The sequence below is a fragment of the Bactrocera dorsalis genome, chromosome 1 (genome assembly GCF_023373825.1).
Source record: "Bactrocera dorsalis isolate Fly_Bdor chromosome 1, ASM2337382v1, whole genome shotgun sequence".
NCBI lineage: Eukaryota > Metazoa > Arthropoda > Insecta > Diptera > Tephritidae > Bactrocera > Bactrocera dorsalis.
Window position 1 is genome coordinate 96,969,362 of NC_064303.1, and position 21,827 is coordinate 96,991,188.

Here is a 21,827-nt window from a genome sequence, read left to right on the forward strand (position 1 = left end):
GTGCAGCGTATTGCTGGTACTAAACCATTGGGTGAACAACCGACCATCAATGATTGGGATGACAATGACAATGTAGAACGCGAAGCGATCGCTTTGATGAGACATGTTGGTCTCGGCCCTAGTTTGGAGCAACCATTAGACGAAGTTCGCACCATAGCCACACATCCCATAACGGAGGAGATGAAAATAAATAGAAATGGTCGCAAACACATGCCAGTATTTTTTGATGAGAAATTTTTTGAATTGAAACCGCGTGTTTCCCGATCGTCGTCATCTTCTGGCAACAATAGTCCTGTAATTGAAGATGCTACGACTAATCTTAATGATTCCTGCGCGTCACAGAAGACCAGCAGCAATGCCACATCAAGTGAATTAACGCATGATCTATCTTCTGATATTCTTAATAGTGGATTTGAGAGTGCAATAGATATTGTCGGTGATGAGGAGAGTTTTGAGACTGCACGAGGAAGTGATAAAGGATACAAACCGCAAAATTGGAGAGGAGATGATGTAGAAAAAAATACACAAAATTGGCGCAGCAACGACACATTTATTAAGAGTCAATCATGGAGGAGTACGAAAACAACATACGCAAATAGAAATGTAATTAATAGAGAAAGTCAGAATAATGTATGTAATTGGCGTTCAATTCAAAAGAAGTCACCTTTATTATGTTCACCCAAAGAATTGTATGAAAAGAAACGTCAAATGATTTAGAAACCACAGAAAACACAAAACTCAGCATAAATATAATTTTATAAGTGGTGAAAAATTAAAAACAAATCGGATTCTAACGAAATTTGATTGCTTACCTGTACAAAAATTAATTTTTAATTGGCAATTGTCGAAAAAATACATAATATAACTGTAGATGTTAAATAAATTAACAGTACTTCAAATTTTTATAGTAAAAATTACACAAAGAAATATCTTGGAGTGAACGTCTGTAATATAAAATCTAACTGCCAAAAGTCGTAGACGTCATTTATAAGAAACTTACTACTGCTTGCGGGTTAAGTGTTAGATAATCATATACATAAATATAAAAGAACTAACTTCTTGAAAAGGGAACAAAAAAAATGTAAAATTTAACTTTATATGAAGTGAAGATAATACATAATTGATTGAAGAGTTAAAGGGGTATTCTACTCTAGAAATCAAATTTTGGTCAGTTTTTTGAATTTTATTTAAAAACAAAAAAACAAAAATATTTTTACTACCCATTTTTTTATGGCGTTTTTATTGATATCTTAAGAATACAGAAAAAAAAAATTTACAAAAAAATATTAAAAATTAAAATAATTAGAGGGCGCATTCTGGTGACATTGATCCTGACTCTCCTGGTGGACTGAAAAAAAATCAAAAGAAATTCTTAATCAGTAAGGATGCTGTTATAGTCCCTATGAAAAGTGGCGACTGCCTGAAAATAAAAATAATTTTTTACGCTTTTTTTTGAAATTCCTGAATTTTTTTTTAAATATTAAAAACAAAAATTTTTTACACGATGCTGGAAGGAACGATAAAGGATTATATAAAGAAGGTTTACACAAAATTTCAAGAAAATCGGTTGTATAGAATTTGAGATAATGCCGGTACCGTGTGGAAAAAAGTAGTTTCGAGAAAAACGCGTTCAAAGTTTTACCTTAAATGATATTCGCTCAACCGGTCTAGGTGCTACGTCACTAAAATGGCTATAACTTTGAAAATAATTTGAGTTTTGAAAAATCCTTCTAGGGAGATATTTTTGAATATCAAAACTATCGAATTATGAAGAAAAAAATTTCGATTTTTTCAAATTTCTAGAGTAGAATACTCCCTTAACAGTCAAATAGCATGTGTTCCATTATATTTAACCATAATGTTCTATATCATCATTCGTTTCCAAAGCAATTTATTGATTTATGATGAAAAGAAAAATCTTCCTTGTCTGTCTAAAACTGTTAATTTTGAAGATATGTATTTTAAATTTGCCAATAATAAGCAATTTGGGAGGTTCGGTTAATATATATCAGCAACTGAACACCGGTATCCATACATATTAGAGGTATAACTCTTTTTTGAGATATACATTAGGGTGTTAAGTGTTACATGTGTGTTGCAAAACTTCTTTCTCCATTACACGTTAGAATACTTTTTTCTTACCATCGTTTTGCAACATGCAAAACATTGCAGAGTAATATATAAAAACTTTTATTAATAATAATGAACAGTTAAAAGACCTGTCTAGATGTATAGTTTGGTAACTATAAATGTATAGGGTGGGCCATATAAAATTTTAAATTTAAAGATAGGGCGTAAAAGATTGAGTGTAGCGTTTGCTGTATGGCACGTAGCGCCGTCCTGCTGGAACCAAATGTTGTCCAAGTCTTCCTCTTCAATTTGCTTGAAGAAAAATTCGGTTAACATTGCGCGATATCGCTCACCATTGATGGTTACGGCGGTTCCTTCTTCATTTTCGAAGAAAAATGGGCCGATGATTCCACCAGACCAAAATCCGCACCATACAGTGATTCGTGCTGGGTGCATTCATTGGCTTGTTGGCGATTACGTGCGGGTTTTCTGTGCCCCAAATGCGACAATTCTGCTTGTTAACGTAACCATCGAGGTGGAAATGAGCCTCGTCCGAAAAGATGATTTTTCGGTAAAATTGACCATCCTCGGTCAAACGATCTTCTGCCCAATCTGTCAATATTTCCCAGTTTTCTTCTAGTGAATAGCGACCCATTTCGTAAATTTTAGACTTTTTACTGAATATCTGTCACTTTCCGAATGGTATTTGACGTTTCCAATGTCGAAATATACATACATAATTCAAATTTAAAACGTTAGATGACCCGTTATAATACATATAAAAGTACAACACAAAAACAAATAATTGTATAATTGAGATCCATCGATTTTAGATCAACCCTACGACCTAATATATGTATATAAGTCCTCAGAAAAGGCCATTGCTTTTGCAATGTATACATATTAGTAAAATATGGTATCCTTAATATTTTTACGACAAATAATAGTTTTACCCAAGAAGTTAATCTGTACAACTCGAACTCAGTTATTTGAAGGTTATTGTTTTCTAGCAAAGTATCTAGACCCTGTATGAGTTAGAGCGCAAGTAGATTGTCATTGAAGTCATCTAACGGGAGTCTGGGAAACAAGTTGTTTCGAACTATAGGGAGTTGGTTTAATGGGGTATTTTATTCTTGTTGCAACTGTAGAAAACATTCCTGAAATAATTTTCAAGAATATCGCCGAAATGACAGCGACCTACGGTCTATTGTGCCCTCCCTTATGTCACATATTGTCACCAAGGCCCAGCATTCTGAAAGTTTCAGGAGCCTGCTGGGCGCGACTGAGGTAATGTGATCCCTATCCACGGAAATGGAACCTAGGGTCTTTAGCCTGCTCCTGCAAATTGCTGGGCAATCCAGAATCAGTGTTATGGGGTCCCTGTTGCATGTCGCAGAACCGGCACTTTGCGCAAGAGACTATGCTCATGTTGGACAAGTGCTTCCTGAACCTGCAGTTTCCTGTGTAGAGCGCGACAATGAGTCGGGATGCCTACTGCCAGTGCTGTTCTCTCCCCACACTAATATTTCTGTTCACAAAAGTACTTATTTTCAGAAAGTTAACATTAAATTACTGTAATTTATTGATGTTTGTACAAAAATCAAGATCCAAATTGCTTTCAGAATATCTCAAAAACATATTCAAACACCAATAAATTTTTTAATTTCTTTTCTAGAATATTTTAAGTTAGTAGACTTTGAAATTTATCGCTACTGTAATTTTGTATTAGTTTGTATATTATTACATACAATTTTTGAATATTTTTAAGTTTCCTTTGTATTAAGAAAATAAATATTTGAATTACACACACAATTTATTCTGATGTAGTTTGTATTAATTGCACACATACATATACATACATACATACATATGTATTTTTAGGTATCACTTGTCAAAATGTTCCGAAAAATGTTCAATTATAATAATAGTAAATACTTTATAACGGCTATGGCGATTGATTGAATGACAATCAGTTTACGATGATTGAAAGAGAGTTTGTATATACTATACAGTCATGGACAAAGAAATAGCACACTTTTATAAGAAATTTTTGAAGCAGTTTTTAGTTTTATCAAATAAGAGCATTTCCGATGTTTGAGCATGTATTGACTTCCACAACTTAGAAAAAAAAATCAACTCAGATTGCCAATATTATGAACTGTTTAAGGATAATGGTATATAACGCCAAATATTTTGTTAAAAGTAATCTTAATTTGCTGAAAAAATACACACAAAGCTCCTGCACGTAAAACAGCGAAGTATGCATCATCAGAAAAAACAAGGCTGATGCTTTTACAACTTATCGAGAGATTATGGCTGAAATAAAGGAGGAATTTGGGCTTAACGTATCTAGAAGGCTTGTATGAAAGCGATTCAATGATGCTCAGTTGTTTGGTTGAATGAGTTGCAAAAAACATTGCTGTCCAAAAGAGCCCGACTAAAATTTGTAAAAAAAAAATTTTGAAAAGAACGTAAAATTTTGGAAAATACTACTTTGGAGCGATGAATCCATGTTGAATCGTATTGGATTCGGTAACTAATTTAACTCCAGATACACCAGAAAAAGGTGATGATAGATGGTAGAATGGATAAATTTTCATACTTCAACGTTCTCAATAATACCATGGAGCCATTCTCGTTCTAATATAACTCCAGACACACCAGAGGAACCGTTAAGCCGTTAAGCATTTTCATACTTCAACATTTTCAAAAATTCTATGGAACCATTCGCTTTAATTGATTCGGATTTCGCGCAGTTGAAAATGTGAAAAATTGGCTCACAGCAAAAAGTATTGAAGTTCTGGGCTGGCCAGCGCAGTCCCGATGTAAATCTCATTAAAATTTTGGATGGATGTTAACTTGCGGATTGCTGAGAAAAAAATTCAAAAATGCTGAAGCGCTTTGGACTGGGATGTTACGCAATTCTGCAAAGTAGATGCCAGAAATTAGAGAAGAATTTGCCGCGACGACGTCTAGCAATTTTGAAAAATTGTTGACACACTATAAAGTATTAACGTTGTGAGTGCTTAAAAGCAATAACACTTAAAACATGTCTAATGAATTTTCTTAAATTCCGCTGAAGCGGCCTGCTGCGGTAATTCTATGTTCAGACCGAGATTGAAAATTCAAATATTTTTTTTTTTTTTTTAACAATTTTTGACTTTTTTTTAATTTTTTGTACATAACTTATTCCTCAATTTATACCATACTAATGAAACATTTTAATTTGTTTTCTGTTTATATTAATAATAAACGTCGTTTTATTTCATTTTCAATGAGTGCTATTTCTTTGTCCACGACTGTGTGATTAACGGTAACACAGTTGTTTTGGAAGCCCTCTCTGCCCTGAACGACTATAGTTTGTTGTACGAGAAGCTTTTTGCTTTTGTGAATATATTTCGACATTAGTGGCCGTTATTGTATTAAAATTCATTTTTTAAAGAAAATTTTTATCTAAATACCTTTTAAAATTCCTTTTATTTTCAAATACATATGTATGTAGGTATATACTGATTTTCCAACTGCGCGCTATTGTTACTCATTCACTATTGTTTTTTTGTTGGTTAACGTGCATTTTTTGCGCTGCGTGCGTTAACCCCAGAAAATGGAGCTTTTCATGTTACGTATACCACATAGTGGCCACAAGTAGGGAAAAGAAAGGAAGTCAGTAAAAAAAGAAATTAAATCGTCATTTACATACATACATGCTTAGTATAATATGTACACATACATATGTACATATAGTATGTATGTTTGTATCTTATACAACACATTGTATACATACATACATATGTATGTATATTTACATTACTTGGAATGTGTATGCATTATGCCCGAGAAAAAAATTCATAAAAATTGAATTATGTATATGAATTTATTTGTTGCATTCTATTTAATTTCATTTTCGCTGCGGATTCGTCAGTTTGTCAACAGAAAAGAGATAACCTTGTTGAATTGTGGAGAATGCAGTAAGAAGCAAATAAATTTAAAGAAGATTAAAATGCAAAAAGCGAAACAGTGAAAGAATCCTTTTAAATAAGAAAAATGCCAGTCAAATAAAAAAACAAAATGAAGGGTAAAATAATTCTGAAAAAATTAAAAAGATTTTTGGGAAATCTGACAGAAGGACGATAGCACTTTACTAACAATTATATTGGGTCATTCATTAATTAATTTCGAGATTTTATTAAAATTTAAACACGATTTTTTTTATTTAGGAGTTTCATATATTCTCATAAAGTTAAAAGTTATAACGAACCGAAAACTGAGAATTGTAATTGCGTAAATTCATTTTTGTATGTAATTACGATGTGGTATCACAAGTTATAAGTCCCCTAATTGTGTAAGACTTACAAATTTTCATCCTTGCAGTCAAAAAAAAACTACTTCAAGGTTGTTGAAGTCCTGATTTGAGGCGAAGGTTCTCCCATTAAAAAACACGGAACAAGTAATAGTCCAAAGGTGCTGGAGAATATGGTAGAGGTGTTGGCTAAAAAAACTTTTAGCGAATCATCAGAGTTGTATGAGGTCTACCTTTATGCTTGTGAAGCACTACACCTTTTCTATGAATTAATTCTGTACTCTTCTGTTTGAGTGCATCACTAAATTTATTCAGCTGATCACAAAACACTTCAGAATTGATCGTAGTATTGTCGGGTCAAAGCTCATAATAAACGATTCTTTTGAAAACCCACTGAACAGATAAAATAACCGTTTTTGGTGACTATCGGCCTTGTTGTTGTTGTAGCGACAGCATTTTGCCGAGTTGACAGTCCTTGGCCGGATAAAAATCCGGGTCCGTTCCGGTTACGTAGACCCGACTGTCGTGGGAACGGCTATCGGCTTTCGAAGTGGTTTGTTATGGTTCTTTCTTGTTATCCCATGATCTCCTGCCTTTTACATTCTTGTGAACAACCCCATTTTCGTCGCCAGTAACAATCCGCTTCAAAAATGTAACCCTCTTTTGAGCTTTGATAAGTTCATCAAAGTCGTTAATACGACGAAGCGTGTTTCATTCTCTCAGATTCCCATATTTCTAGCTTCGAAATTAATCCTAAATATTTCATTTGCTTGTGAACGGTCGCGTTCGTTTAAGAAATTTTTTGGTACGGTTTTTGGTCTGGTGGAATCATCGGTTCAAGAAGTTGATCTTGACAACATCTGGTTTCAACCAGACGGAGCGACGGGCCACACAGCACGCGAAAAAACTGAATTATTGCGAGAAAACTTTGGAGACTCGATTATTTCAAGAAATTGAGACATTGAATGGCCTCCCTAGAATTTGTAATTTAACACCATTAGACTACTTCTTATGGGATTATTGGAAATCATTGGTCTTTAGCAAAAAACCAGACTCTTCAAGCTTTAGAAGTCAATATTGAACGTGCTACAATCGTGGAGGCCATTTATGTTATATTCAGAACTTAATTGTATCGATTGTCAATACAGTAAGAGATAAGACAGCCAGATATTCGAAATATTTAAAATTAGAATTCGGCACCGCCCGATCATAATTTCATTTACTTTATTATATTGCATAAAAATTAATGAATTTAGTCCATAGGCAATAATAAACTTTCCATTTTCATATTCGCTATACCTTTGAGTACATTTAATCATTGGGTTCGTTGGGTTATCCTGTTAATTTGAAGTCAAATTGTGTTATATATTTACACTGCTTGTATGCAGCCTTATTCCTCTTAACGAGCTCGCCAAACGACGAATTGTCAAAGGTTGACTGCATTAACCGCTCTCGACTCGAACGACCGAACAACCGACCGGCTGTCTGCAGCACAGCTGCTGCAAAAGCACCTTTAACTCTCCAAGCGTCCACGTTGAGTTTGCTGGAGCCGAACGTAATAGAATATATAGCCATGTCTATAACATTGATGAAGCTCATGATGATGATGAGGATAATGATGATCAACAACATTATGCCGTTGGTTATTGAAGCTGTTGTCGCATTGAACCGACTGCAAAGCAGAAATTGTAAAGTGGGAAGCAATCACGCAGCAACGTTTAAATAAAGCACAGGTGGTAAAGGGAGTCGTCCCCAAGCCATAGCAGGTTGGATGCTCTAAAACCGTTTTCGGCTGCAAAAACGAAAATAAAAAAAAAAACGAAAGCAAAATAAGCTGAAAATTCGCCCAAAAGCGCAGCGAGAGCATAAACTTGTGAGAGCAAAGTCGCATAGGTGGATGTTTAAGATGCTCATGAGGACAATACAAAGCCAAGGTATGTTGGCTGTGGTTGGAGAAGTTGATATTGTTCATTGTTGCTGTACATACAGTACATTAGTATTAAATGGAGACTTCGTTGCTACTGCTGCCTGCTTATACTGTTCTTCCTGTGCTTAAAAATATAGAATATATGTAGTTGTTGGTAGATACTTAAGGTGGTGTAGGAAACGTAAACGACACGAAATCATGACGGCGACGGCGACCTGCGATGACTCCCGACCGACAATATGACACGACGACAAGAGCAAAACGAACGTCAGGCAAATTCGCGAACTTGCTAGAGAAGCTGCTGAGCTGTGTATGCGTGTGTGCCTGTGGAGAAGTGGAAGTGGAGCTTGCTGGCTGCAAGCTGCGCAGCCTTTTCAGCGGTCGACAGCACACGCACACAACTGCAATGATTACAAAGGCTGTGCTTTTAATACAGCTTTGCCTGCTATACCTATGAGGCTGGCTAGATGGCTGTTTTGCAGCGCTGGCTGGACCCCAATAGTGAGACAGTGGCCGCTGCTGCTGATGCTGCTGCTGCCTGTTTATATGACTGCCTTTACCTTTTTGCCTGATGTGCCTGGCTTGCGATTCGGTCGATTGGTTGGTTGGCTGGTTAGTTCCTTGCTCGTTTGCTCGTATGTCTGCTCACTCGCCTGTTCGTGCGGTCGCGCCGACTCTCGACAGTGTGACGGTAAACGAAGATGATGATGCGGAACGCAGTTTTCGTTTTGCGGCAGTTGGCGGTTTTGCAGTTTAACTTTGGCACTTGCTCGTTACGAAAGGAATCGGTATCATCTTAAATTTCCAATTTTTTTTCCAACATTAGCAAATTTTGCTTGCTGCTTGCTTATCTCCTTGGCCTGTTGGCTGGATTTTCAAAACCGTTGTGTTAGTGTAGTTTGGCTTTTTGCACGCGTGGTGCCTGCTTTCATACAATACTTAACCGACTGATGAGACTTGAGCGTGGTGATTAAAACAAAAAAAAAAAAACAATATTTTGTGGTGTAGATACCTACCAACAACAACAGTAGATGAAATACAAAATGGTACACTTTTCGGTGTTAAGTTTAGTTTTTTTCGCTTTTCATAGTGTCGAAGTTGTACCGTTGCGTGGACAGACTTTGTGGTCGGAAAGAAATTATCAGACTTGAACAAAACCACACGATTAATACGGCTTATACATAAACTGTTAAATTATGTGGAAAAACGGTCACATTAGCTGGGAAAGTTAATAACGGTACACAATTTTTGCATAAAAACAAATAATTTTCGACGTAATGGAGCAAAGCCGGTGGTTATTTAATTGGCACCCGAAACATGTAAGTCGTTTGTATGCCTAAAGCAAAAAAAGAAAACAGCAATTAGAATTTCATATTATATTGTAATAATATTATTAATCGTTATTTATAGCATTACAAATTCGTACAATTCTCCAAATTAGTTTTTATGTACTCATAAATGAGACTTATTGTTTGCGAAAGAAGTCTACGAACAAATTTCGAGGATACACGCCCTATGGCGGCGGCGGCGGCGCTCTTATGCACCTTATACATACATATGTGCACATACATACACATGTACAAACAGGTACAGAAAGGTATATAACGATGCTTCTATGTATGTATGTATGTACACACGCGTAACACGCAAACACAAACACAAACACTCGCACATATTAATACCCTTCACCTTTTCCTTGCCTTAATTGAAAGCATTCAAAAAAACGTATAAAGTATTGTTGAAGATTAAAAAGGATATCATACCCTCAGCAACAGCAGCGACAAGCAACCAGCAATGTGTCCGTTGCAATAAGACAGACGAAAAAAACTTGTATTGCTGGAATTTCCACTTTGGCAATTTTGTTTTTTTTGTTTGCGTCTTCTTCGATATGCACCTATTCCTATCTATATAAAAGTTCCATTCCATGGACAGACGAACGTCTTTCCTGCAGCAAAGCAGTCACAGCGTTAAATTCACAAGCAAAAAAAAAGGAATTAAAAACTAAAAAAAAAGACAATAAAAGGTTGAAAAATAGATGCCGACAAGTTCAAGTCTTCGCGGCGGCGAAAAAACACGTTAAATTGAAATGTGCCTCGAAACTGCACAGCAATAAAGCAAGCAGCTAACAGCTAGCAAAACGAAAACTCGTATTGGCTTTGCTATCTTGCAGGCGATTGCCAATGCCATGTCGCTGTTGCTGCTGCTGCATGTGGCGCGTTGTTGCGTCTAAAAATGCACTTTTTCCGCGCTGTGCAGGCGCTTTGTGCCGGCGACTGTTGCTATGCCTGCAATACACACTGCATCAATGTTTGTTGCTACAGCGGCGGATGCTGTTGTCGTCCGTCTCATACAACAATTCAAAACGAGATTGCTCCCAATCAACTGCCACCAAACTGTAGCTCAGCCAAAGCGGTAGTTGTAGGCCGGCATTTTAAGCCGACCAACAACCAACCGGCCATTGAACATTACGTGTGCACTGACTGCGGCTTACATTCACTCGCACGTATGTATGTATTTATGCAGTTTTTAGTATTGTATTGGTGTTGTTGGCATGCCTTTATGCTTGCAAGGCGTTTGCCGGCGCTTTTGCGTACGTCGCTACCTTAGCTTTCTTATGCACCAAGTAATTTTAGCCAACAGCAAACGCAACGAAATGCAGCTTTCCGGCGCACTGCGCTTTTCGCGATTTAATTTTTTTCGCCAATACATATGTATGTGCATAGATGCGACCGTGTGCGCGCGCTTTTTAACGATCTTTTCGGCTTCATTGGCTTCTTTTGGTATGACCGGGAATGCCAGTTATTGCTAGTGATTTCGAAACGTGTTGGCATCAGTTGTGTATGTTTGTTCATGCAGTCGTCATATTTTCCACTTTTAACTAGGCTTTTTATACACATATACATTTGTGCAAGTAACTCGCATTCCAAATTTATTTTTAGATATTAAGGCAGCAACTATTATTATATTCTGTATTAATAGCCATGATTTGATCACAAATAAACGGACATTTCTATTTCAGTTAACGTTTATTAATTGAATTGCTTTGGGTGTGTTAAATGACTGGCTCTGTTTAATAAGCGTTTGCGTCAAAGCGTTTCATATTAACCGGCTGTTTTTATATTTTTTTGTAAACAATGAAATGAAAAATATTTTTATTTGGTATATTATTTTGTTGAATAATTAAATATTTCACATTTTTTAATTAATTTACCAAACTGACCTTTTAAAAGAGTCTAAAATAAAAATTAGTTAGTAAATGATGTATAAAATACTTGAGGGGACTGCTGCATTTTAAAATAATTAGTGATTTATTGGTAGCTCGTGCAATTTTGATAGAAATATTGCGAACAAATTTTCTACATATTTTTTTGATTATTTACATTAAAACTAACCTAACTTAATCTGTAACCAAAGTATTGCTTTGTCTGCAGAATTTTTGGCAGTCTAAAAATAAGAAAATTTCTTAAGAGCATAATACTTTGATCAGTTCAGGACTTCCGATGAAAAAAGTTGGTGGTATGGAAAATTGTATGCTTTTTAACTTTATATAATAGGTCACCAAAATTTTAAACGCTTTTTCGCGAAACGCTGTTATCAGAGTCGGAGAGATTTCTTTTAAGGGATCGTCTCAGTGTGAAATTTTGGAAAAATCGACTTTTTTGTAGCTTTCTCGGATAGTATACACTGTAATAAAAATTCTCTCAAATTTTGAAATCGAAATTTTCATTACGGTCGCCACAGCGTTTCTTGTCGAAAGGGTACAGAGTGGGAAGCGCAGAAACTCCAATCATTAAATGCGTTTTTCTCAGAATGGGGTTTTTTCAAACGGTTTCCACTCTCAAAAGAAGAGTTTGACGATATGTAGTTCCTATTTGGATAGAACACTCTGAAAAACTCGAAAAATTTGGCCAAATTCGATACTTTTTGTTTAAGTCGCCGCCATTTTATCAATTAAAAAAAACTTCATATCGCGATAGTTAATTTCAACATTAAAAAATCGCGAAAATCAGTGATTTTTCGAAAGGTCAGACTGAGACGATCCCTTAAACGGCAGGACCGATCGATTTGAACTTTTCGCACGACCTTCTTAGACATATTTGTCAGGCAATGTTCAAGGGAATAAGGTTTTTGAGAATAATTTTTCATAAATCTCTACTTTTTTTGACTAGCCGCCATTTTGTCAAAAATCTAATTTTTGCCTAGTCCTTTCATTCTTACCTATACTGATCTATTATAAACACAAACTATTTTGGTTATTGAATTTGACTTAATTTTAAGAAGAAAACCCTTCCTCATCGCCAAACACCTTTTTTTCGTAGATTGTTCTGGAGATAGAGTCGGGGATCAAGGGAATTCAAAATTGACGATTATTATTATACATTAAATTTTGTAAATACTATATACGTTCTATAATTCAAAATATATAGTATTTTTTAAAAATTCGAAAATAGTATTAAAAAATGTATGTTAAGAATAGAAAAGCTAGCAAATATAAGATATAAGATGACACTTTTTAAATACTATTGACTTTAAAATTGCAGGCTTTGTGTGTTTAATATCCAGTAATATCCTTAAACCGACATACATTTGTGTGTATGTACATCTGAAACAACCATTTAGCTTTTGCGCACGTTGCTGTATAGCCAAATTTGAGCCTACGTTCCACTATACACACATACTCGCACCATTATGCGATGCCTCTACATCAGGGTCTGCAATGGTTAATGGCTGACCGGCTGTCGTTTGCAGCTAGCAGCAGCAGCAGCAGTCAGCCAAAGGCAACAAGGCACTAGACGCAACAGAATGGCTGAAGGAGCATTCTTTAAGTGCTATAACTTCGCACTGTTGAATGTGTAAACGAATGTGCAAGTGGAAAAGAAGAGTACACAATGCAGAAGGTTATGGCAGGAGGACAGCAGCCGAAATCGTCCAAAGCAAATGAAAGACAGGGCGAAATTTAATAGTGCTCGCATATGTATATTGGTGGCCTGTTGAACGTGCGTGCAATGCGAGTGCCTTTGTGAGTGAGCGAAGGTTCTACCAAAAAGCTTGAGGGCGGCAATAGTTGGTGGTGGAAGCTGCGCTGTATGGATGTGTATGTGTGTGTGGAACAATAGCACGCAAACAGCGCGCAGTGTCATTATCTTCTTCAGCGTTTGGCAACTACGCTACCTTTGTAGAGCGCAAAGGCAGTCGGAGGCAAAGAATTAAGTAAAAAAAATAAAGAAAACAGCAAGTAAAAGAAGAGTCAAGCCAACACAATGGCAAGCAAGCGACTTGTAGTAGCAACAACAATTTTTAATACTTCATTGTCAGTAGCATCAGATCGGACAGGCGACTTCAATGAAATGTAAGCAAAAAAAAAAAAACTAAATTTTTGCACATTCTTTCTTGGCCACATTTTCGTTGCTCCATTGGCCCGTTCAGTGTTCGATCTCAACGAAAAATGAATTCGAAAAAAACCATGCTTAGTAACAATTATTTTAAACTAAGCCTACGCAGTCAGACCAAACCAGACCGCTGCTGTCTGAGCTTAGCTGATCAGCCTGTTTGTTGTTGTTGCGCTGCGAACTACAAGCTGTGTGAGCAGTGAAAAGAATGGCAAACAAATATATTTCGAGTCAAACTTAATGTGGTGACATTACTTTTGCACAAGCTGTCGCACTGCACAGCCAGCCTCCAAGTCGCTTATGCTTATGCTCTCTACCTACAAAATATCAACTTTCTTGGGTCGTCAGCACCCCCTGTTGCCCATTACGCCGCCACTTCAATTTATCACACTGCACGCCTGCCAGCAATAGAGTTCATTTCTCTTTCGACTCCCTCACTCACTGCTCCACACTATTCTTTTTAAAACGTTATCTCACCGCCGCACTATTTTCGTATAGTTTTGTCTCTATATAAAAAATAATGCCTATACATACATACATCCATTATATATTTCTGGTTACTTCTGAGCGTTACGAAGACAGTAAAGGTCGCAAATGAGTTGTAGAGAAGGTGAAAAAATAAGTTTGTGTTGGTCTTTCTATGTATTGTCTATGTGTGTGTGTGGGTTGGCAAAGACCGTCAACGGCTTCGCAGCTTAACGTAACCGAAAAAAATGTTAAGCTCGTTTTTTGCACAAATTCGTATGCTTTTGCATAATTTTATTTTTATTTTTTACTTTTTTTTAACTTAAATATACCTCATATGTTATATAGATTTGTGCGCTGCTAGTGCGCTTATGGTAAACTCGAATTCGGAGCACGAAGTGGTAAACTCCTCGGGCGTATTTTTTTTTTAATTTAATTTCAACTATGCTCTTCTCAATGTGTATTGCTCTCGTTCACTATGCTTATGCGCCCACACATATTCTTTTTGTTTTTTTTTGTTGCCTGTATTAGCATGAGTTGCCGGTTTGGTCTCCTGTGAGCTGATATGAGCTGCTGTGGCGCATGCGTTTGCCTAGACCGCGCGCGTAGTGAGTGTTGCTGCAGTGGAGCTGCGGTGGAGCTGCTGCTTTTGCTGCTACTCGGGGCCACTCTACTGATGATACAAATGTGTAAAGTGAACCATGACCATGCCAAAGAATGAAAAATTACAGCACAGCACAGTACGAATCGCAATCAAGCGAGCAGGAACTACGCAATGCTTGCCATGACAGCAGCCACAGCTATAGCTAAGCAGTCAATGATGGCACAAGTTACAGTGAAATCTCCAAAAATATTGCAAATAAAGGAAATTGTATTTTTTCCATTGTTCTTGCTCTTGGCAATTTTGCTCCGGGTTAGTTCGCCAATTTTTTACGATTATTTTTTCTACAAATGTTTGCATGTATGTAGACACCGTACTCCTAGTACATTGCTCCAGCGCCCAATTTTCATGATTGGAAAATAGTTGTCTACTGCTTCGAGCTCCCCATTTTATGGTAGTACCGCCAGGAATTGTTGTGTTGGTGCGCATACACGTATGCAAGGTGTTTAACGTGGCCGATACTTTTGTACCTCTTTGCTTTTGCTGGCATATTTTTTTTTGCCCGCCATTTTTATTCGTACATGAATCTAGAAATCAGGTTTTTGAGTATTTTTTTGTCGTTACGTGCTTAAAATAGAATTCAGTCATCGAAGATTAATCGCATGTAGCGGCTGGGTTAATAATTTAATCTACATGGAAGTGTGGCGTAGAAGTTTGTGTAGAGTTCGTTTTTGCGAATATTGTAAGTTGAAATATTATCGCATCAGAGAGTAAAAAAAATACATATTTTGTAAGTTGAAATATTTTCTGTTCAGAAAGTAGAAAAAAAATATTTCTTATATTACTTTAAGTAATTTACTATTTCAATTTCTTATACTTATTAAACAAAGCCAGATTGTTTACTTTTGTCTTATACTCATTAAACGGGTTGCTTAGATAAAATATAAATTAAAGCATAATTTCAATTATATTTGTGTTAGAAAAATATAAATATCGCCCTCATACGCTTTACTAAGTTTTTACTACAATTTCATTGAAAAATTGAGGCCGGGCTTGACTCCCTAAAATTTCACGCCTATTCTGCAAAAGGAGTAAACGTGCTAACAGCGTAAAAAAATGTCTTTGGTTAGTTCGGCGTTGGAAGCTCAAGATATTTTCAAGTTTCGTCGTGATAGCATTTTTGGTTTCAAATGTTTCATTGTTATCACATTCGAATAAAATGTCTGTGCTGATTTTTGAGCACTGTTGATAAAAAGTCAACTTCGGAGTTATAATACCCTTTACTGGTGCTTTTCTTATAGCATAAAAGTGCCTCTAAAGATCTTTATCTTCATTTATATAAGAAAGTTTGTATGACAGCTATATGCTATAGTTCTACGATCTGAACAATTTCTTCGGTTATTGTACCGTTACCTTGGACAAGAATCTGTGTAAAATTTTGAAAAAGATATCTCGACAAATTAAGCAGTTTTTCATACAAGGAAATGTACGTATATGATTGTGCCGTTTGTATGGTAGCTACATATATGCTATAGTAGTCCGATAGCGACGGTCTCCATAAATTAACAGCTTCCAGTGGAGTAAAAGACGTGTGCAAAATCTCAGATCGATATATCAAAAATATATGTGTATTATATAAATTATTTTTAATTTTCCACAATAAATTATAATATTTTTAGTTAACTAAACAATTACTATTTTCTCTTCTATTTTCAGCATTGCAACCTGAGTATGTAGCGGCTATTTTACAAGTACGGTGGGACTGACAAAATTTCGCTACAATTACGGTTAAAAAAGTTCGACGTAACCTAAAATATTGCAAATAAACTTTACAGCCTCAGTATCAATGCAGCATAAATACTAGTCTGGCTGGTTTTGGTTATGCTGTACTTATTTTTTATTGAAAAAATCTATGAAAGCAATATTAAAATTGTTTAAATATACATAAATATTTTTATTATTGTTTACCAATAATATTAGCGAAGTTCTGTCAGTTCCCCCTTAACGGCATTCAAAATTAATGCCTTCATTGTGTAATACCTAATGATTGCATTGAAAATGAGTTTAGTCAACAAACATGATGCTAACAGCAGATATATTTAATAACAGTAAACGCAACAACACAACGTAGAGCGACGACAGCATCGGCGCTGATAGTGACGCTGACGGCAAATGCAGACGACATGCCGTTGTCGACAATTATGCAGCAACAACCATAAGGCATATTACGAACGTTAGTCATAGGCCAGCAAAATACCAAAGAAGGCAACGGCACGGCACGGAAGTTGAAAAAAAACGCCAAACAACCACATACCTTGATAAGTATTAGAAGCGTTAAGCGTAATTTGGTGAGAAGCAAGGAAGACGACACCGTCGCACACAACCCGCCAACATGTCCGCTTCGCTAATGCCTTTGTCTGAGTCGCAAAAAGTGGATGGCAATGGAGATGGTGGCGCTCGCGAGTTCGTCGAAGGTTGGACACTTGCGCAAACACTTGGCGAGGGTGCCTACGGCGAGTGAGTAGATACTTTGTTGTATTTTCGTTATTAGTTGCGCTTTAATTTAATATATATTTTTTGTTTGTTTTACGATTTTACAGTTAAAAACTGAAAGTATGCTAGTTGGCAACGTAATGGCGTTTAATTAGTAAAAGTGGGGTTAAATACGTTTGTAGCGCACTTCATGACTACTTGAATAGCGTATTTCAAACATAAATGCTGCATAATTTCCGTACCAAAACAGTGTGTTAATAATGTTTGTATATTGTATTTCGCAAAAATACGAAAAATTGCACAGTTCTGCGCATGTCCGCATTTCGCATGCAACTCTTGTAATTTACTGAATCAATTTCGGTACATATTTTACTCCCATTTATTGGAGTGTAAGTGCATACATGTGTGTAAAGATGTGTGCGTGTCTTTGTAAATTCGGTTTCCACTTGGCTTTTCATTGAAATATTTGCAAAATATTTTTGCAAAACTCATTAGATATTTATTAAAGAAAAATCTTGCTTTAATCAAAGAAAAAATCGCAATTGACTGCTCTATTCTGCGTATTTAGTGCTTGATGATATTCGTTATGGAATTCAACATTTGCAACCCCCACGCAATCACAATAAGCGCAACAAAAGTAAAATGATAAAAACAAACGCATATATTCATGTGCATACATACATACAATTTGCCAGTTTTGTTGGTATGTTATTAATACCATCGAGCAGGGATTATACGACGTACGAGCAGCAGCGTCAGAGCCCACAACACTCGGAGAGTTGTAGTAACAATTCGTGTTTAGCATGTCAGTCGGTCGTGGACCTGCGGTGTGCTGCCTTACGACACCACACATCGATATGTAGCCAGTAAAAAATTCGCAGCTGTCCGTCCGCATATCCAGTCTTACACTTTAATGCACACCAACTGGGTTCATACGGCGCTCCAAACGAATTCTATTGTCTAATATTTTATTTGGGAGCACTTTTGCATACATACATATGGACATATATGTACCTGTATTTGTGTATGCGTGTGTGTGTGCGTATGTCTACACATCTTTGTGGCTTTAGCGCTCTTCTAACTCGTTTATTTTTTTCTTCTTGTTTGTTTCGCAGAGTAAAATTGTTGATTAATCGTCAAACCGGCGAAGCTGTTGCCATGAAAATGGTTGATCTGAAAAAGCATCCGGATGCTATGCTCTCCGTACGCAAAGAAGTTTGCATACAAAAATTGCTACAAGATAAACACATTCTGCGCTATTTCGGCAAGCGTTCGCACGATGATGTCGAGTATTTGTTTTTGGAGTATGCAGCCGGCGGTGAATTATTTGACAGAATTGGTAAGTAAATTGAAAAGTGTTGATGGCTGATTAATTGCTTTTTGCATATGCATACTTATAGCGATATACATATGTATATACCAAAAATGTATGTACATATATACCGGTTATAAATTAGTTAGATCTAAAAATTCGCTTGTACGCAATTTTCTTTCGTTTCTCTATATGCAAAAGCAAATATTAATTAGTATCAATTAAAGTCGTTTTAATTTTTTTTATTTATCAACATCCTAATATGGCAATGTTTCAGCAGAAATGATTCAAGTTTCTTTAGAAAACTTTACTTGAGTTATACATACATATATGCTACATTAAAGTTATATGTATGTATGTGTATGTAAAAATTGTGACTAATTTGTGCCGGTTTATTTTCTTAGTTGTACAAAAGTTAAATTAACAGTAAATAAGTGAGCAATATTTACATATTTAAAATCCATATGTGTCAGCAGCGGTGAATTGCAATCTCAATTGTATACTGGAAACTGTTTTTATGTTGAAAATGGCAAAATTTGACATTTATGCGCCTGAAAGTATGCTAACATCTGTTCTACAAAGTGTTGAATTGTCCTACTCCTCGTTTTAATGTATAGACTTCTATTTGAAAATTACATTTTTCATAATTTTCCAACATATTTCGAATTTATGCGCCTGAAAATAGTCTAACATCGGTTCTGTAACATATGTACGCGATTTAATCATCCTCCAGAATGAAATTCGTTTGGAAATTATTTCGATGGTTAACTTTTTTTTTAATTTTTTCAAAAATTTCACGCTTATGCGCCTGAAGATAGGCTAACATCATCGGTTCTATAAAATGTAGACTTACCCCCATTTAATGAATGGATTTTATTTGAAATTCGAAATTATTATAGATTTATTCAGTTGTTAAGTTTTTTTCTGCTTTGATTTTTCATAATTTTCCCAAATATTTCACCCTTATTTACCTCAAAGTAGGCTAACCTCGGTTCTACAAAATGCAGACGTGTCGTACTCCTCCTCCACGTTATGGAATTTTTATTATAAATTACATTGAAGGTTAAAATTTTGATATTGATTTTTAATATTTCATAATTTTCTCAAATACTTGCTACATATGCGCCTTGAAGTAGACTATCATAAACTAAAATTGTAAAATAGAACAATATTTCCCTCATGCTTTTCAAAATATCTTGAAAATTTTTATTTTCCAACTTTTCCATTTAATTCTTTTTATTTTCTGTTTCTGTTTTTTTGTTTTTATTAATTTTTATTGAATTTATTTAGTATTTTAATTTTTATTTTTAATGGTTCATTAATCTTCTTAATCTTTTCAAAGTAGTGCCCTTCACTTATGAATTCTTCATTTCCAGTGTTGTTGTTGTAGTCATAGTAAAGATTTCCAAAATATTTTTTGGGGAATACCACCGATTTTACATATTTTGGTCTGATTAAAATTTGATCTCTACCAAAAAGAAGACGTGATGTTAAACCGTTCCCACGACAGTCGGCCAATTTGTGATGAACCGGTGCAGCATTTCGGCTGGGATTTTGGCTATAGTGCGTTGTATGTTGTTTTCAAGCTCCTTGAACGTTCATGGTTAATTGGCGTAAACCTTTGATTTAACATATCCACAGAGAAAATAATCTGGAGGTGTTGAATCGCATGATCTTGGAGACCATTTCTCGAAATTAACGAGAGGCCAAACTTTGCACGCGATATGTCCATGTTTAGACGTGATACATGAGACGGCGCGCCATCTTGTTGGAAATAGAGATCGTCTGCATCGATTTCATCACATTCCGGGAAAAAGAAATAAGGTCCACCATACTACAATCCCCACCAAACGGTCAATTATTCGAGATGGTTAGCGTAGATGACTTTTCGACGAACGTTAATTCAAACCTTACTTTACATACTGACTAAATTTGACATCCGTTCTCACGACAATCGGGTCTGAGTAATCGAAACGGATCAGGATTTTTATCCGGCCAAGGACTGTCAACTTTGCACCTTTCGTCGAAATTGCTTCAAAAATGTTTTTGGCCACTACAACAGTAACAACTAAAACATCTTATTGGCTGACGCTGTATACATATATGACTATCGTAAGATCGTACGAGTTTCGTGACTCATGTCTTTGTTCTTCTGGGAAGAACATGAATCACTTCTCCATTTTTTTTATATTTTGAGTCGATAATACTTGTTTATACCGTAACAGCAAATAATTTGAAATTAGATATCCCATGAGATTTTGTTGTAAAAGTTGGCAAATTTTTGAACATTGTTGTATTATGAATTATATATTTTGTTTTTGTACATACATACATATGCACAATAAGGTGGCTAAAAAATTGCTTATTTTTTCACTTTATTCTCTAAAAAATTGGGTTTCAGACACCTTTTGTAAAAAAAAAAATTATCTGCTTTATATTTTTTCGTAAACCACGCCATTCTAAAGTTGATAAATATTAAATTTTAATTATTTCAAGGCATATTTTCTCATGAATTTTATAACTCATTATGAATTCGAAAACATAATTCTGAATACTCTTCGAAAAAAGTGCTACGGGCTCAATTATTTATATTTCTTACATTTTTTTTAATAAAAATTTAATCAATTGTGCTCAATTGAATTCTCATTAAGCCATATTTAAATTATGAATGTCCCTTAATTACAATGGACTTAAAGAAAAAATAACAGCGTTGCTATTTTTATGCACTATACAACTGTAATTATAACTGTGCTTGAGCAATATTTGCGAGCAAACATTTATATTTACAAAATGCTATCTTTTTCATATACCATATACATATATGTATGTACATGCCTATAAATAAGACACATTATATGTATTTGAATAACTAGTCATTCCACCCACAGCTTATTATTCGACTACAGTTTTTTTATTATACTATCACATACATATGTATGTATATACAAAAATATGTTAATATATGTATGTAGATATGTGTGTTGATTGCCATTCTATAATACCTAGAGCCACTATTTTCGCCCAACCTATTAACGATAGTGTATAAATGCAAATTAAGAGGACGTATACGAGCTGTAAGCAGTAGGCAGTGTGAGGGTATCCATTATAATGACGACTTCTGTCGCTAGCGAATGCTATCCTCGAAAGCTATGCACCAGGAGTCGCATTCTGCACGGGCGCTGCCTTCAGCTCGCCTGGTGGATGCTTGTTGGTATTGTTCGTTGGCGAGCGATAGGGTTGAGATTGGTTGGCCAGATTGGCATTGGGAT

The 21,827-nt window shown here is 35.6% G+C and overlaps 2 protein-coding genes across 2 annotated transcripts in view; both read left to right on the top strand.

Annotated features, from left to right (window-relative positions):
- Window positions 1–1,454, top strand: part of LOC125778104 (uncharacterized) — a 3,754-nt gene extending 2,300 nt beyond the window's left edge. Inside the window, exon 2 of the mRNA XM_049454430.1 lies at window positions 7–1,454. Within this exon, the coding sequence (XP_049310387.1) occupies window positions 7–717 (711 nt within the window). The 3' untranslated portion in view covers window positions 718–1,454. The remainder of the gene's footprint in view (window positions 1–6) is intronic.
- Window positions 1–21,827, top strand: part of LOC105228772 (serine/threonine-protein kinase grp) — a 55,183-nt gene that overhangs the window by 14,194 nt on the left and 19,162 nt on the right. Inside the window, exons 2-4 of the mRNA XM_011208737.4 lie at window positions 16,470–16,482; window positions 16,863–17,270; window positions 18,362–18,585. Coding sequence (XP_011207039.2) covers window positions 17,146–17,270; window positions 18,362–18,585 — 349 coding nt within the window. The 5' untranslated portion in view covers window positions 16,470–16,482; window positions 16,863–17,145. The remainder of the gene's footprint in view (window positions 1–16,469; window positions 16,483–16,862; window positions 17,271–18,361; window positions 18,586–21,827) is intronic.